Source organism: Ipomoea nil, unplaced genomic scaffold (assembly GCF_001879475.1).
Source record: "Ipomoea nil cultivar Tokyo-kokei standard unplaced genomic scaffold, Asagao_1.1 scaffold3170, whole genome shotgun sequence".
Classification (NCBI taxonomy): Eukaryota; Viridiplantae; Streptophyta; class Magnoliopsida; order Solanales; family Convolvulaceae; genus Ipomoea; species Ipomoea nil.
This window is the reverse complement of record NW_017619598.1, coordinates 1,164,658-1,181,960: the sequence shown is the minus strand read 5'-3', so window position 1 is coordinate 1,181,960 and position 17,303 is coordinate 1,164,658. Positions and strand designations below refer to the sequence as shown.

The 17,303-nt window shown below is 41.4% G+C and overlaps 1 protein-coding gene across 1 annotated transcript in view; it reads left to right on the top strand.

The window, feature by feature from the left end:
• The window catches only part of LOC109167911 (sn1-specific diacylglycerol lipase beta), a 40,352-nt gene extending 32,430 nt beyond the window's left edge, over nt 1-7,922 (top strand). The window contains exon 15 of the mRNA XM_019316978.1: nt 7,897-7,922. Within this exon, the coding sequence (XP_019172523.1) occupies nt 7,897-7,907 (11 nt within the window). The 3' untranslated portion in view covers nt 7,908-7,922. The remainder of the gene's footprint in view (nt 1-7,896) is intronic.
• Nucleotides 7,923-17,303: the final 9,381 nt, after the last annotated feature.

Genomic DNA, 17,303 nt, shown 5'->3' with positions numbered 1-17,303 from the left:
ACCGCCTTGGTGGTGCAGTCCTTCACAAAGAAAAGATTTTTATGAAACTCGAAATATACATTATTTTCATTAGTAAACTGGTGAACGGATAAAAGGGGTACTGATAATTTGGGTACGTGTAATATACGAGACATATGTAAATTATTAGACACGGAAGGAATAACGGCATGTCCTACACGGGAAATCCCCAAACCTGCGCCGTTGCCGACCTTCAAAACATCTCCACCGGTGTACGGATCCGAATGGCTCATCATCTGTTCATCAGGAGTAGCGTGTGTAGACGCTCCTGTATCTGGAAACCAAGCATCACCCAAGAGAGTACTGCTTTGATTTTCTACGGCAACATTGACATTCGGTGGTGCACGTTCATTATATCGCTGGTAACAATAATAAGCAGTATCACCAAAGGCTTTGCAGATCTGACACTTTGGACCATTTCCGCGACCTCCTCTGCCATTTCTGCCGCGACCGCCGCCTCGACCGCCCTTACGGCCACCGGAATTCTGCCGCCCACCGGAGTTCGGATGCCCGTCGTGATGTTGACCGCGACCTGCGTAGAAGGCCGCTGGGGATCCAGTGAGTTCTGAGTGACCGGCCACCGAAAATTCATCAGATATGATGAACTCTTGCGCCTGGAGCAGATCGGCTAACTGAGGCAGTGTGATCGGCGTACCAGTCACGGTGAGGCTGCTGGCCAACGCCCTGTACTTCGGTCGGAGTCCTCTGAGAACATAAAGGATCTACTCATCCAGTGACAACGGGCGACTGTTGAGAGACGGGGCTTCCACGAGCAGCTGTGCCTTCCCCAGGTATTCGGCCGGCGTTCCATTCCCTTGTCTGAGGGTTTGAAACTGCCCTAAGAGGCTAAGACATCGTGCGCGGGTTGACGAAGCTAACGCCGATGTAATGGACAGCCATACCTCCCTCGAAGTGTTCCGGCCGACGGCGAGGTGCATTACCTCGTCGGAGAGGGAGGAGATGATCAGTGAGAGTATTGTCTGATCTTGCTGAATCCAAGAGCCATACGCCGGATTCGGAACTGGGGCGGAGGCAGTGGCAACTGCCGTGGAGTCGCCGGACTGCTGCGCAGTGGTGAGCATCGCCGGTGGACAGGGGATTTCTCCGTCGATGTAGCCGAGTAAACCCTGACCTCGTAGAAACGGTACGAGCTGGGTACGCCAGAACAAAAAGTTGTGGGTGGTGAGCTTCATCGAGACGAAATGGTGCGCTGAGGTTAGGGAGTTGGTCGCCGGCGAGGTTGGGGAGGTGGTGGTGATCGTCCGTTCAGAGGAATTGGACGACATAGCCGGGAACGTTTCGCGTTGGATGAGGGTGGGTGTTGGGTGTTTGGGAATCGTAAGGAACCTTACGCAATCTGATACCAGATGAGAACAGAAGTTTTGAATTTCAAAATCTAATCTTACCAAGATACATCAGATAGAGATCTATAGAGAGACTTCCACTATAGTCTCTTAAACTCTAGGTAAGACTAAACCAAAGGAAAGAGAACCACTATTACAAAGCATATAATAAAACATTATTAAACATAAATATTAATAACACTAACAATTCTTACTATGGAAAAGTCACGATTATATTCAATGGATCTTTGTAGCCCTGTTGACTTGTAATCTATTGGAGACAATTTGTATGCTAAGGGAGTTAGGATAGTAAGATACTCTGGATTTAAATCTATCAACAAAAAGAAAGTTCCATGTTACAAGTGTAAGGAGTTTGGGCACTTGAAAAGAGACTATTCAAAGTTGAATAAGCAGTAAGAGGCTACGAATGTGGTATAGACTGATGACTTGAATTATAGTGAAGATGATGTTCTAATAGTTTCATCGATTTTTAGTTGTCAGATTTTTGTAGACAATGATACGTGTCATAATATTGTGGATATTGGTGATGTTAATATCTTGATGGATCTCAACGCTGCATTATGTTTACTTCTCAGTAGGTCACCCATCTTGTAACTGTTGTAAGTCATAATTGGCCCGACCTACTCCTACATCCCATCTAGATTGGACATACTTTTGCCTCTTTATTACCAATTGATGGATCTCAATGTTGGACTATGCTTACTTTCCAGTGGGTTACCTATTTTGTGGTTGCTGTAAGTTACAATTGGTGATAAGTAGGTAGACATTCATTTAACCACATCTTTCCATGGTAAGCCAACATGTCATGTCTCGAATTGAGCAGAGGCTGAACTCGGTTAACCCAATCAACATTAACACATCTAGATGTATGATAGTATTGTTAGAACTTTGCATGATATTAGACATATATCAAAGTTAACGAAGAACATGACTTCTCTTGTTAGTTTGCATGCCAATGGTTTTATTTATAGATTTGAAAGTGATTAAGAATTATTAAAACCAATAAGGGTGCTCTGATTGTGATGGAAGGGAAAAAGACCACGGGAAATATGTATATGTTGTTCGGTAGTACTGTTGTAGTTGGATCACATTCTATTGTGTCTAATGATTATATTATTAAGTTGTGACATTTAAAAACGGGTTGGCTTGGTGAACGTGATTTGTCTGAGTTATACAAAAGGAATGTTAAAGGATGGATTTATGTGAGTTCTGTGTATTTGTGAAACATTCCATTAGCTTTTCTACTGGGAAGCATAAAACTAAAAGAATTTTGGATCATGTGCATTCTAATGTTTAGGGACTTATCTGGGATCATATGTGGCTCTTGGTATTAGGTTACATTTATTGATAATTTTTTTAGGAAAATTTAGGTGTGTTTCTCAGTGTTGTAAAAATCCCGCCTAGGCACTGGCCGGACTCCTAGTGTATCATCATAATCGGTGGTCTAGCTGCTGGCCGGCTAGACGGGGTCGATTAAGCCGCCTAATCGTTGACTGCCTAGGCTTCCTAGGCGCCAACTAGGCCACTTTGGCTACTAGGTCGCCTAGTCAACCGATTAACTATTGTTATATTCTTTTTTAAATAGATTATTTCACTCAAAACGACATCGTTTTAATTGAATAACCTTAAATTGTTTAAACTCTAAAAAAATTGTAAAATAAAATAAAAAATACACGGGAGCCTAGGTGACAATTAGGTGACAATTAATTGTCACCTAGGCGCTAGCGATTTTTTCAACCATGGTAATTCTTGAAGTAGACATATGAAGTTTTTGAGAAATTCAAGTTGTGGTAGGCTGAGGCTGAGAACCAAATTAGCAGAAAAATCACGTACTTGAGTTAAATAAGTGCATCTTTTTGAGTTTAAAAAAAGGTGTAAAATTATACAAAATTTGGAATAATGCGTGGTGGTTAGCGAAGATGTAATGTTTGATGAATATTCCATGCTTCAATCGAAGAAAGGAGATTCACTAGTTGATGGTTCTATCACAATAAAAGTCACAATAGAAGTGGATATAGGTCGGGTTCTTTTGAATTAAAGAACAGATAATCCACTTACGGTTGAGACTTAAGAAGTTGTAGATTTCACATGCAACAAGTTTGATTTCAGAGAATTTACAAGATTATTGTTTGGTCAAAGATAGATCATGATATGCGCCAATGTCAAACCACCTAGCAAGTATGAGTTTGAGGATATAGTCTCTTTTTGCACTTCTTGTTATTAATAATGATCCCGTTATCTTTCAAGAGGTTGTTTCTAGTCAAGAGAAAGATAAATGAGGTCAAATTGGGGTCTTTACATAAGAATTGTAGTTGGTAGCTAGTTCAGCTTTCTTAAAACAAAAAGGCTATAGGGTGTAAGTGAGTTTATTGGAAGAAACCACTCGTATTAGAAAAATAAGGAGAAAGATTTAAGACTTTTGAAAATATAATTTAGAGTACACAACGGAATAAATGTATGTAAAGTGCTATAATGAAAAATTGAGAATTACTGTTGAAATGTATTTGAGTTGTGTGTGAGAGCAAGTGTTATGCATGCAAAGCAGAGTATATGTGAAACTAATAAGTAAAGTAGAGAGAATTTTATAGTGGTTTGAAGGTGATGTAATTGTTCTACTCTCTCCCCCTTCCACTCCTTGTTGAAATCCTAAGCCTGTTAGGAATAAGCTTATTAGGTTATAGCTTATTCCTGTATAAATAGTTGATACATGTACAACTCTTTACACACAATTTAATGAATCTTTTCATTTTTCTACATGATTTAACATGGTATCAGAGCCTACCTTAAATAACTTTTTCTTTCCTCGTCGTCGCTACTGGAGTGTCGCACTATGCTGTTATTGTTTCTTTCGTTCCAACTTCTGCCTTTTGGTTATTCTCCCAAACCAACACCATAGACCTACTCGGAACCTCGTCGCGAGCCTAAGGCTTAAATTTGGGTGCCTTTTGCCGTTGCATGCGTCGCCACGCGCATAGTCGTTGCCAGATTTTCCATTGTTTTCTGATCAAATCTCGATCTAGACGTCGTTGCCATCTTTGGATTCATCCTGAGGAGACGCATTTGATTGTGTTTTCAATTTCTCCATCGTCGCTGGCTGTTGCCGCTAACCAGTTAGTGTGATTTCTTTTGTTGTTTATTGTTATGGAATCGTCTTCAACAACTTTTACCTCTTTTTCGGCTATTACCATGGACAAATTAGTTGGGAGTGAAAATTATGGATCTTAGGCTACGTCTATGAAACTTTGGTTCAAAGGCCAAGGTATGTTTGATCATCTAGACACAAAAGTTGAGGACGTTCAAGAAACAAAGAAAGGATAATTGGAAAAGGTAGATGGATTATTATGCAATATGTTGTGACATTTAATTGATCCTAAACTCCACAACATCAACAAGGCATATGAGACGTGTTATGACATCTGGAATAAAGCCAAGTCCCTTTACACTAATGATGTCTAAAGGCTTTATTCTCTAATCTCTAATATGCTTAACTTTCGTGGGATTGTTGATATGGGTATACCAAAATTCTTGGGCCGAATCAAAGCTTTACAACATGAGTATAATAACCTGATGCTGAAGACTGCAAAAGGTCATGTAAAGCAATGTAATAAGTTTTTTTAGTGTTCACCTTGATTACCTTTCTTCCTGATCTGGTTTATGTTCGAGATTAGATTCTAGCTAGTCTTACTGTGCCCACCTTGACTGAAGCTGCTACCAGATTGCTTCGAGTTGCCTATCCTCCCTCAATTGAACCTATTGGAGATTTATCAGTACTAGCATCTCGGGCTACAAATAGAGGCTCTTCTGGACCATCCGGTGTTGGTGGAACTCATCGAATCGTCCTCGTTGTGACTACTGCCACAAGGTAGGCCATACCAAAGATCGTTGCTTCAAGTTACATGGTAGACCTCCATGCTCTGTTAATGTGGTACAGGTTACTGGATCTGAGATTCAGACTCATGGTTAGAGTTCTACTCCAGTTGAGATGACCCATACCGAGTATGAAGAGTACCTCCAGTTTAAAGCATCATGTCTTGACCCTTCTACACATTCTCCAAATGCTGGTACATCTTCTTTGGTTTGTCTCTCCAAAACCAGTACTCCAAGTACTTGGATATTGGACTCAGGTGCCTCAGATCATATTTATGGTAATATATCCCTTATAAATAATGTATCTAAGTTTAAGACTTTACTCATGGTTACTTTAGCTAATGGTCATCAAACACCAGCAATTGGTGTTGGTTAGGCTTCTCCTATGTTATCTTTTTCCTTAGAGTATGTTTTTATGTCCCTAATAGTCCTTTCAATATTATTTCTGTGATTAAAATTACCCGTACCCTCAATTGTTCCATAACCTTTTGTGCTGATTCGGTTGTTGTGCAGGATCCCAGTATGGGGAGGGTGATTGGCGCCGGGCTTGAGTCACAAAGCCACTATTATATGCATGGTGGCGATCTTGCCTGTGCATCTACAGATTCTCCTATGCTTATTCATAGTCGTTTGGGCCATCCTAGTCTCTCCAAACTTCGACGAATGGTCCTAGGTCTTACTATTGAGTTGTTTAAGTGTGAGTCATGTCACCTTAGAAAGCAATCATGTAAGTCTTTTCCAAGAAGAGTTAATAACCGGGCTATGTCCCTCTTTGACTTAGTTCATACCTGGGGCCCATGTTGTGTGAACTCTACTTTAGGTTTCGTTATTTTGTAACTTTTATTGATGATTATTCAAGGTGCACTTGGGTTTTTCCTTATGAAAGATCGTTCTCAATTATTTCAGATTTTTCAAAATTCTTGTGATGAAATACAAACCCAATTTCGTAAACCCATTCGTGTTTTGCGTAGTGACAATGCTAAGGAATATCTCTCTAATCCTTTTCAGTCCTATATGGCATCCCGTGGTATGTTATAGTAAAATGGGGTGGCTGAGCGTAAAAATAGACAATTAGTAGAGATCGCTCGCACAACTTTCATGAAGATCATCAAGCCTAATTTTGACGTTAAAATGGTCAAAAGTAGCAAGGAAGCGGTTTTGTCAACGCTGCATGGGGGCCTCCATGCCCGTGCGCCAATGTTCTCCAAAGGCATTATTCGCACTATTTTACGCACTGGCACCGACACACCCATGCGCTACCCCCTGCTCATCTATTTAAGCTCCTTTATAGTTTCTATTCGATTATGACCCCTAGACGATCCCTTGCCGCTATCCTTCATTTATTTCATATTTTTTAGGTTAGATTAGGCTTAGATTTAGTTAGTTAGTTTTTTTTTTTTTTTTTTTTTTTTTTTTTTTTTTTTTTTTTTTTTTTTTTTAACATATTTGAAGCTTGTATTTTGATGGTTCTACACTTGGATTCAAGACTTTATCGTCCATTTCAATAGATAAACTTTATTTCTCTTTATCTCTTTATTGTGCAATGTTTATACTATTTGTTTGTGCTTATCTTATATTTATTTATGTTTCCTATGTGTGAGTAGTTTTGTTTAGGGTTTAGATTGAGGTTTTCATGAGATTCTTAATGCCTATTTGATATCTATTGCATAAGAGGGGTAAAACCCAATCTAGGGTTCTTTTTGTTGTGAGATTATCTTGTGTTCTTGTGTTGAGATGTGAGGCATAACATTGCCAACACACTCTTAGTTTGAGATTTGACAACGGATGGATAAGGGGTCAATATTCTTCTTGACCCGTCTCACAACCGTCAAGATTCCACTAGACTTATCTCACTACCCTTAGATTCTGTACGAAAGTGGAGAACTTTAGGGGTCTAGATTGCTAGAACTTTATCAAGGAGATTGGTAGCGTCATGAAAGTGGTACAATCCCTGCCTTTCAATTTGACCTAACATTGGATAACGAAAGTGGTGTGTTAGTCCACCGAAATGGTGTTGACAATCTTGGAACTCGAAATTGAGTTTGGCTCCCCTTAACTCTTAGTGTTAGCATTGAATCGAATGTTTCCTCATTCCAAGCGCTATTTTAGTTATTTGATCATGTAATTATTTTGTTTGCTCTTATTTCCTCACTCTTTCGTTATTGCTTAGTTTCCACCGATTTCCTGTCCCTAGTTATTTTCAAGGATTATGTCTAAAAAAGTCATCCTAGAGAATGATATAAACAATTTTTGTTTTGTTTTGTTTTGTTTTGTTTTTTTTTTTTGTTTTGTTTTGTTTTGTTTTTTTTTTTGTTTTGTTTTTTGTTTTGTTTTTTTTTTTTTTTTTTTTTTTTTTTGTAACTATCTGGGGACGATCACTCGGCCGGGCAATGTCCTTGTCTACCCATGGCTTTGACCGTCTCAATGTTTGTTCTTGGTTACTCCAATCGCGAGTCCTTTGATTTTGAGGTGTTGGTATTATCGCAGGAGGTTAAAAAAAATTAACTCTGAAGGGTGATCTAGGCTGTTATTACTCCCTAGCTGACTTCATTGTACTCGCGGCTAGGGAGTAGAGGGGCTGGTGATTGGATAACTAGATGAGTCTACCACTATTATTATTTCCTAACTGACTCTGCTGTGTTCGTAGCTCGGGAGTAGGGCGCTGGTGACAGGATAATTGGACAAGGTACTGGACCCGACTAGGAACGCTTTTGGTTTAGCATGAAGGAGTCAAAGCAATTAACATAGTCAAATAGTAACAGTCAGAAGTAAAGCAGAGAGTAGGTGGAACGATGCACTTAACGCAGAGTCCAATGTACTTGTTAGTATACTGCCTCATCAAAGAACACGAGTTATTGAGGGCCAACACACTTATGGAGTAGAGCGCCACACTTATTAGGAGGCTAGCTTTATTGTTGTTGTTGTTGTTGTTGTTATTGTTGTTGTTGTTGTAATCATTATGTTTTGTAGCTACAATGTTGGGTACTTGGGGAAGGGGTACAAATTAAACTATACCCCTAGCTAACAACCTCCCTAGGGGTTTGATTGTTTGAATGCAATGCTCTGAGTTTATATCTGGTCTTAGTGTCGTACAGGAACTAGTAATAAGAAAATACTTATATAATTTAAGTTACGAGTATATTGTATTAACTAGTTACCATACGCGTATTGTGCGAATAGTCCAATGTCTAATATGTATTTTTAAAATAGTGTTTCATAATTTATCCAAGTATCATTTGGTATCTTGACGTATATCAATGCAAGGATATCAATTTTTTTTTAAAAGTAAATATTTCAAGAATGCATAACACTATGACATGTGACATGCATAATTTTTCATAAATTAAATTAATTGGTGCAATAGCAGTTTTAGAGGGAAACACCCTCACTAGATAGTATTCAAACATAATTTTTGCAACACAAGGCCCTATAAATTGGCGTGATTCATGTTTCTTCTTGTTGTCACTTCTGCCAAAAATGAATTATTGATTTAATCTAGTCCTATGGTGTGTCTTACTACAATTTTAGTGCCTTAGCATAGTGTACCTTCAAAAACAGAACCAAAATCTCCTTCCCCCAAAAGGCAATGATAATAGACATAGTTTCTCATATGTGTTGAATATGTATTGTAAATTAGGTGTACCGTTTCATCAATGCATGTCGAATGCGTGATTCTAATTAATTGACCAAAGTTTATTTTACATTTTATATTATATATATATATATATTTTTTTTTTGAAAACAAGCATCAAAGCGAACTATTATTGCGAAATTAAATAATCACGAATATAATGAGGAACATCTACGTCTCACACCTCCCGATCAGTATACGAGCAAGAAGCTCTGTCGAGAGAGTGAACAATCACATTGACTGTTATATTGTATTTTTTGTAATACACTCTAACATATTCATAGTATATTTATTTTTGGTGAAAAAACATATTCATAGTATATGTTTAACAATTATGTCAATTTTGATCGGGATGAGGTTCAAACCTAAGACATTCCTTATGAAAATCAGTGAGTAAGCGAATAATAAATAGTTAATGAAATATTCCGTTACTAAAGTTACCCGGATGGAATACAATGGTATTTAAAAAAGTAAATGATATAATAGAAGGTAAAGTAATAAAGATAATAATAATAAAAAAAATACTAAAATCAAAATAATATGAATTATTCATTTCAACAAATAATTATAATAACATTTTTTAGTTCTCGTTAGGGCCTAACTTTATTGGCTCTTATTAAGTTATATATATGATATATAGTATGTAGATATGCTTTTACATAATTATTTTCAGCAGCATGAAAATTATACTGCACATGCTCTATTAATCGAATTTGTACAATATCTCCGTATAGCTTGTATATACAAGCCAATAGAAAAGCTTGCAAGTTATGGGCACACTATTAACTGATTTTGTATTTTATGTTAATAAAGTATATACTTTAATTTAGATTAATCCAGTTCGATAGTGGCTACAAACTTTTTCATAAATCAAAAGTTAATCGAGTCCAAATTAAATAAATTCCTTTATGATTTGTATTAACCAATAAAATAAAACATGCTATAATAATAATAATAATAATAATAATAATAATAATAATAATAATAATAATAGAATTGCATGCTATTTTAATAAGGTGAGATGAGAATAACTAATACTCCCTCCGTCTCATTTTATGTGTCTGGTTCGATTAACGATGTTTGACTGAAATATAGTTAATATAATTTTTTATAATATTAAGTTTAGTATTAATATACAAAATTTATATATTTAAAAATTACACTAAAAGTACTATTAAACACAACAAAAAATCAAATTTAAAAATATGTAAAAAAATACTAAGAAAATAAACAAAGAAGAAAGTGTTGGTTTGACCAATAAATAATAAGTAGGACAGATAAAATGAGACAAAGTAAGTAAGATGAGATTATGATTCAGCAATTCGAATTACATCAGAAGAGGATTACAATACAAAGAGATAGAACTCCCGTAAACAACTCCTAACTAATAGACTAGTGGCACAAGACTAAGCCACAACCACTAGAATAATAAAGGAAATAATAATAGCAATAATAATAATAATACTAACACACCCCCTCAAGCTTAAGGTGGGTGCGAAAAAACATTAAGCTTGTCACGAAGAGCAGCAAACCTCGGGCCCGACAACGGTTTAGTGAGGATGTTTGCAACCTGATCCTTGGTTGACACAAAGTTAACTCGGAACTCGCCGAAGGCAACCTTGTCACGAACGAAGTGAAAATCAATTTGAAAATCAATTTCAATGTGCTTAGTCCTGGCATGAAAAACCGGATTGGCATAGAGATAGGTAGCTCCCAAGTTATCACACCATAGAGTCGCTGGTTCACCAGAATGTAAGCCCAGTTCACGCAGAAGAGAAACAACCCAAGTAACCTCAGCTGAGACATCGGCTAAGGCCTTATACTCTGCTTCAGTAGAGGAGCGAGCCACCATTCGTTGTTTCCTGGAGAGCCAAGAAATGAGGTTGGAACCCAAAAAGACGGCGTATCCACTGGTGCTCTTCCTGTCGACGTGACAACCAGCCCAGTCAGAGTCTGAAAAGGCATGGACCGTAGTAGAGTCGGAGGCAGTCAGATGGAGCCCAAAGTCCAACGTGCCCTTGATATACCGCAACACATGCTTCAATAATGCCCAGTGATCAACCGTCGGAGAGTGCATAAACTGGCATAGCCGATTAACGGAATAGAGAGATCCGGGCGTGTGATGGTGAGATACTGCAGTGCCCCAACTAGGCGTCTGTACTGCGTGGGGTTGTCATATGGTTGGTCGGAGGCCGTAACTGGTTGACTGACGGCAGCTGGAGTGGCTAGAGACTTACAATCAGACATTCCAGCCCTATTCAACAGATCCCTCATGTACCGGCGTTGCGAGAGTAGGATCCCGTTATCATCTTTGAGCGTCTCAATGCCAATGAAGAAGCTGGGGGAACCTAGATCACGAATTTTGAAAGTAGCTGATAGTTGATGAAGAAGAGTGTCGATCAGTGCTGCGTCATTGCCCATCATAATGATGTCATCCACATACACGAGTAAAAAGACCCATGCCTGTCCAGCTGAGTAGTGAAAAAGTGAGACATCGGTTTTGGAAGACGCAAAACCTACACTAAGTAGATAGTCATGCAACCTTTTGAACCAGGCTCGTGGAGCTTGTTTGAGCCCATAGAGCGAACGCTGGAGATGACATACATGCTCGGGATGAGTTGGGTCCTCGTACCCTGGTGGTTGTTTCATGTAAACAGTTTCAGACAAATGCCCATTGATAAAGGCATTGTGAACGTCCAACTGTCGTAACACCCAGCCCCGGGAAACAACAATAGACAACAGTAGACGTACAGTCGTGGGTTTGACCACCGGACTGAACCTGTCAAAAAAATCTTCACCAGCTACCTGGTTAAACCCCTTGGCAACCAGCCTGGCCTTATAGCGCTCAACCTTACCATCTGTAGTGCGCTTGGTGCGAAAGACCCATTTGCACCCAATAACATCCATGCGCGGTTCAGCTGGGACTAACCGCCACGTGCTGTTTTGGAGGAGTGCATTAAACTCCTGATCCATGGCCTCTCGCCACTCTGGATGGCCCACAGCCTGTGAGTAGCAGGTCGGGTCTGTGGTAACACTGAGAGCCTGGAATGGTTCGCCTGTGCCATGGGTCATGCGTCGGAGGCGCATGACATGAGCCCTTTCTTGAGGTTGTTGGCGCACACGCGCTCGGCGTCGTGTGGGTCCCTTAATAGCCAGCGGAGCAGGTTCCTGAGCCAATGGCACAGGACTCGGAGGTGGAGCCGGGGCAGTGGGAGCCGGAACTGGAACATGGTCCAGAGGTGGTAGGTGTGAATGTGGCACAATAGGTCCAGAAGCCCAAGGTGCCGGTGTTATATCATCTTGTGTCTTATCCTGTAAAGACAAGTCTGCAAAAGGGAAAGTAGTCTCGTCAAATTGGACATGACGGCAGATAAAGACTTTTCCACTAGTTGGGTCCATGCACCTATATCCCCTAAAGGACGGTGGGTAACCTAAGAAGACACATGGGGCCGATCGGAACTCCATCTTGTGCCGATTGTATGGCCGAAGATGGGGGTAACATCGACACCCAAAGACACGCAGAAAGGTGTATGGGGGAGTAGTTTTGTATAGGTGTGAGTACGGACTTTCAAATTGTAATATGGGTGTGGGTAAATAATTTATGAGACAGACGGCAGTTTCAAAGACGTAGTCCCAGTATTGCATAGGAACCAAGCCTTCTGCAAGTAGGGCTAGTCCAGTTTCAACGATGTGCCGATTTCGGCGTTCAACTCTGCCATTTTGTTCATGTGTATAGGCACATGACTGCCTGTGGTTAATGCCCAGTGTTTGGAATATTTTATGTAATTTTTGAAACTCAGCACCTAAATCAGATTGTACCGACTTGATAGATCGCGAAAATTGGCGTTCTACCATGACACGAAAAGACTCCCAAATTTTATACATATCTGATTTTAGCCTTAATGGATAAAACCAGGTGAACCGTGAATAGTCATCAACAAACAATATAAAGTAACGAAAACCAGAAACCGAAATAACGGGGGCCGGGCCCCAAATATCGGTGTACAGCAAATCTAACACATTATGACTAGATGAATCTACCCTATCTAATGCAAAACGTGAAGATTTTCCGAGATGGCACGTCGTACACGAGCCCGACGCCTGTGACTTATTACTTGTGACCGGAACATTTTTGAGGACACGATTTTGGACATGATGATGCGAGTGACCAAACCTGCGATGTCACACTCCTGGACTAGCCCGAGAACTAAGAAAGGCAAAATGCGAGTCAGACACCGGGAGCTTGTAAAGACCACCCGAGGCGGGCCCTTTAAGCAATGTCGCCTTGGTGAGGGAATCCTTCACAAAAAAGCAACTTTTGTGAAATTAAAAAAAAACGTTGTTTTCGTTAGTAAAACGATGTACAGATAACAACGGAACAGAGAGTTTAGGGACAATTAAAATATTAGACAGAGACAGTGTTTTTGACTGGGATGGAATTGATGCATGTCCAACATGTGAAATCGCCAAACCTGAGCCATTAACAACTCTTAAGACATCAGAACCCGAATACTCATCGGCTTGGTGAACCATAGACGCGTCTGGTGTTGCATGCGCCGATGCTCCCGTATCCGGGAACCCAGATTGCGCAGAAGCTGCTGAGGAAGCTGTTTCATCACCTGCCATCGCAACATTCGCCTGAGCCTGCGCTGGTGGCTGCGTTGTGTACCTCTTGAAGCACTACACCGCCGTATGGCCTTGTGCGCGACAAATCTGGCAACGGGGAACACCTCCGCGACCAGAACCACCCTGGCCAGAACCTCCGCCATTTCGCCCGCGACCATGGCGTCCCCGTCCAGAGCCACCACGGCCGCTATTCTGCTGGTTGCCATTCTGCTGGTTCCGATTCTGCCCACGCCCCACATACATAGCAGTGGGCGCAATTTTGTCATCGGACGCTGGAAAATCATCCGCAAGAATGAATTCTTGCGCTTGGAGATAATCAGAGAGTTGCGGCAGGGAAACGGGTGTGCCGGTGACGGTGAGCGAAGCAGCGAGGGCTCAGAATTCTGGACGTAGCCCCCTGAACACATACATGTTCTGCTCGTCCAATGAGAGAGGTCGGCCGGCGAGCGCAAGTGCTTCGACAAGAAGCTGAGCACGGCCGAGGAATTCCGCCGGCGTGCTGTTCCCTTGGCGAATATTCTGAAACTGTCCTAGGAGGTTCAAACAGCGCGCTCGGGTAGACGAACCAAGAGCCGCCGTGATCGACTGCCACACCTTGCCGGACATCGTTCTCCCCACTGCAAGGTACATCACTTCGTCCGACAGAGAAGAGATGAGTAGTGAGAGAATACTTTGATCTTGCTGCACCCATGCAGCATGAGCAGGATTGGCAGCGGACACCGTCGTTGTCGCGGAAGCAGACTCACCGGAGATCACGGTTTCGACGGTGGCGGGCAGACATGGGGTGGCACCATCGACATAACCCAATTGTCCTTGTCCACGGAGAAACGGGATTAATTGAGTGCGCCAAAACAGGAAATTGCGTGAGGTTAATTTTATGGAGATGAAATGGTGGGCTGAGGAAAGGGAATTTTGGGTGGAAGATGCGGTGGTGACAGGAGCGGCAGTGACCGTCCGTTCAGAAGAATTCGTCGACAATGTTGTCGGGAAGGTTTGGCGAGGAAGGAGGTAGGATCGGATGGCTAGCTGATACCAGATGAGATTATGATTCAGCAATTCGAATTACATCAGAAGAGGATTACAATACAAAGAGATAGAACTCCCGTAAACGACTCCTAACTAATAGACTAGTGGCACAAGACTAAGCCACAACCACTAGAATAATAAAGGAAATAATAATAGCAATAATAATAATACTAACAAGTAATTTACATTACTTAAACCAAATAATTCATTAATATAGTTTTTTTTTTTTTTTTTTCAAAAGAGAATGCTTTATATCATCAAAAGAACCCAAACGGTCTTACAAAGAATCACTTGGCCCAAAAGTGACCAATCTAAACACAAGGGACCAACTAAAGTCCTCCAAAGAAGCCCTACACAATAAAGGCAGAAAGCCTACCTAACTAGGGGCCAACAAGGCCTTACAAAGAATCAGAAGTCATTATACAAAGAAGAAAATCAAACCACTCGGCCTACACCCCTTTGATGCCAAATCAGCTGCAAAACCAGACTAGCACACCAAACCTGTACCCAAGCTAAGGATTTGATCTATCTTGAGCCACCATTTAGGAATAGCCATCCCCTTACTCCCCTTTCTTGCCTCAAGCCATCTACTTGCTCGCATGGCCGCACACTTGGCTTATCACAATCCAACCCCCGTTCTGCCATCAAGCCCTCATGTTCACCGAAAACCCACCAATGCCCTTGAATGGTTCACTACGGAGGAACCCTAAGCCCTCACCCCTAGAGCGCGAGGTCAACTTCCCCGCACAGAGCCCTGTGTTTTAACCGGGGAAGCCACATATGCCCCCACTCAAGGCAATGAGACCCACCCTTGGACACACAAGATGATACTCCTTGTTGGTACATAGTACTTGCACAAAAAGATCATTGTACCTCATGTGTCAAGCAATGGTAACTTAGAGTCTTTGTTCTTGCCCCACAAGATGGTACCCCCTACTAGTACCACGTACATGCATAGGGAGACCATTTCCTCTCATGAGGCAAGCAACAAAAGAGCCCAACCAGCCCCAACCTCATATTCTATTACTGCCAGGGCCACTTTGGCCTCAAACCATCTTCATCTTCTCTTTTTCTACTTTGCTTTTTTCTCATTTTTTGTTTTTGCTCTTTCTTTTCTATCTGTTTTCCTTTCTTCCTAGACAGGCAGTCTCCCTCCATAGATCACATCCCAAGGCATTGAAGAATTTCCAGTTCGCAATCTTCCCACCAGCAACCCTCCCAGGAACTATTCACAGCCTTGAAGATAGAACCCCTTACTAGTACGAGTACATGCATAAGGAGACTATTTTGTCTTCAAGACTATGCAATAGATATCAAGATAAGCCAAGTGATCAACCTGCAAGCCAAGTAAAACAACCAAACATCCTAAAGAGGATAAGTTATTCTTACCCAGTAGATCAGAACAGATCCAGCCCTTAGCTCCAGCATCAGCTCTGATGTGCTCTTCTGGTTTGCCCTCTGCAAGCTCTATCAGGTTGTGGACCTTGTGAATCTGATGATTAGCTTCATTGTTCTTCCTCCCAACCCTTTCCCTTGACAGGTCAGAAGGACTATGATTTATGTTATGCATCCTTGAGCCTCTGCAAGCCAAAGCATCCTTAGATTTCCTTAGCCAAGCCATCCAATACTGGATCCCTACCCAATCCCAGGGTCCCATATCCTTCTGGCTGGAGGCCCAATGATGTCCAAACCTGGGAGGATGATAAAGTGGGGCAAGCCTTCTAAGGCCAAAATTCTCACAAAACCCCTTGGGAGACCATTAGCCCTCATAAAGACCACATTCTGTCCCCTGCAGCAGTACAATAGGCTATGGGCAATGCAGTTCACTTTTCTATTACATTTCAACCACATCACTTTTATCAGGTCAGGCTGCCTTCTTCCCTCTAGGCTTTGATCAGTCTCCACTTGGACCTGAGTTATCCTCCCTCTTCTGCACCATTCCCAGCAGTCTTCTAGCATCTGGCCCTTCAACTCAGGCCCTGAGTAAACTCCTGCACGCATAAATTCACCTTGTGAATTCCTCACAAAAAAGGCACATCCCTCACTATCTTCTGCAAAATTGATCTTAATCCACCCCAAAGGGGGCTTGTTCCAGCATAGCTTTCTTATTATTCTAGTACAGCCAAACCCTTTTACTCTTTTCAACATGAATTCCCAATTTGGAGGGAAGGCCTCCCAATTTGGCCATCTTCTCATGATGCAATCAGCTATGCCCTTTGCCACCCTAAACCTTATTCTGGCCTCAGACACTTGTTCACCTCCATACTTACACTGATTCATATGCACCCATAGCTCCCAAAGGATAATGACTGGGAGCCTATCAGCCATAAATTTCAACAACCTATTTCTAGGCCCTCTTCCCCACCAGTCAAAGCAAACTTGTCTCACCCCTCTGATTTGGATCCCTAGGCCTAAGGACTTAGCAAAGTATGCCCAAATTCTGCTTGCAGTGTTTCCCTTACAGAACACATGCTGCAAGTCACCTCTGCCAGGCTGTATGCAACAAGAGCACCTAGATGCAAATTGGAATCCAAAAATGGCTAATCTATCATCTGTTGGGACCTTTCCCTTGAACACCCTCCAGGCCAGGAATGAAGCCTTCCATGGCACATGCTTCAGCCAAATCTTTTTGTGCCAGAACTGCCTGCCATCCCCTCCTACATTTTGCTCTCTGATGAGTTTTTTTGCTGAGGCCAAGGAAAATACCTTATCCCTCCCAGGATTCCAGACTGCTACATCCTTCTCTCCTGGTCTTAAAGACAGATTTCTCA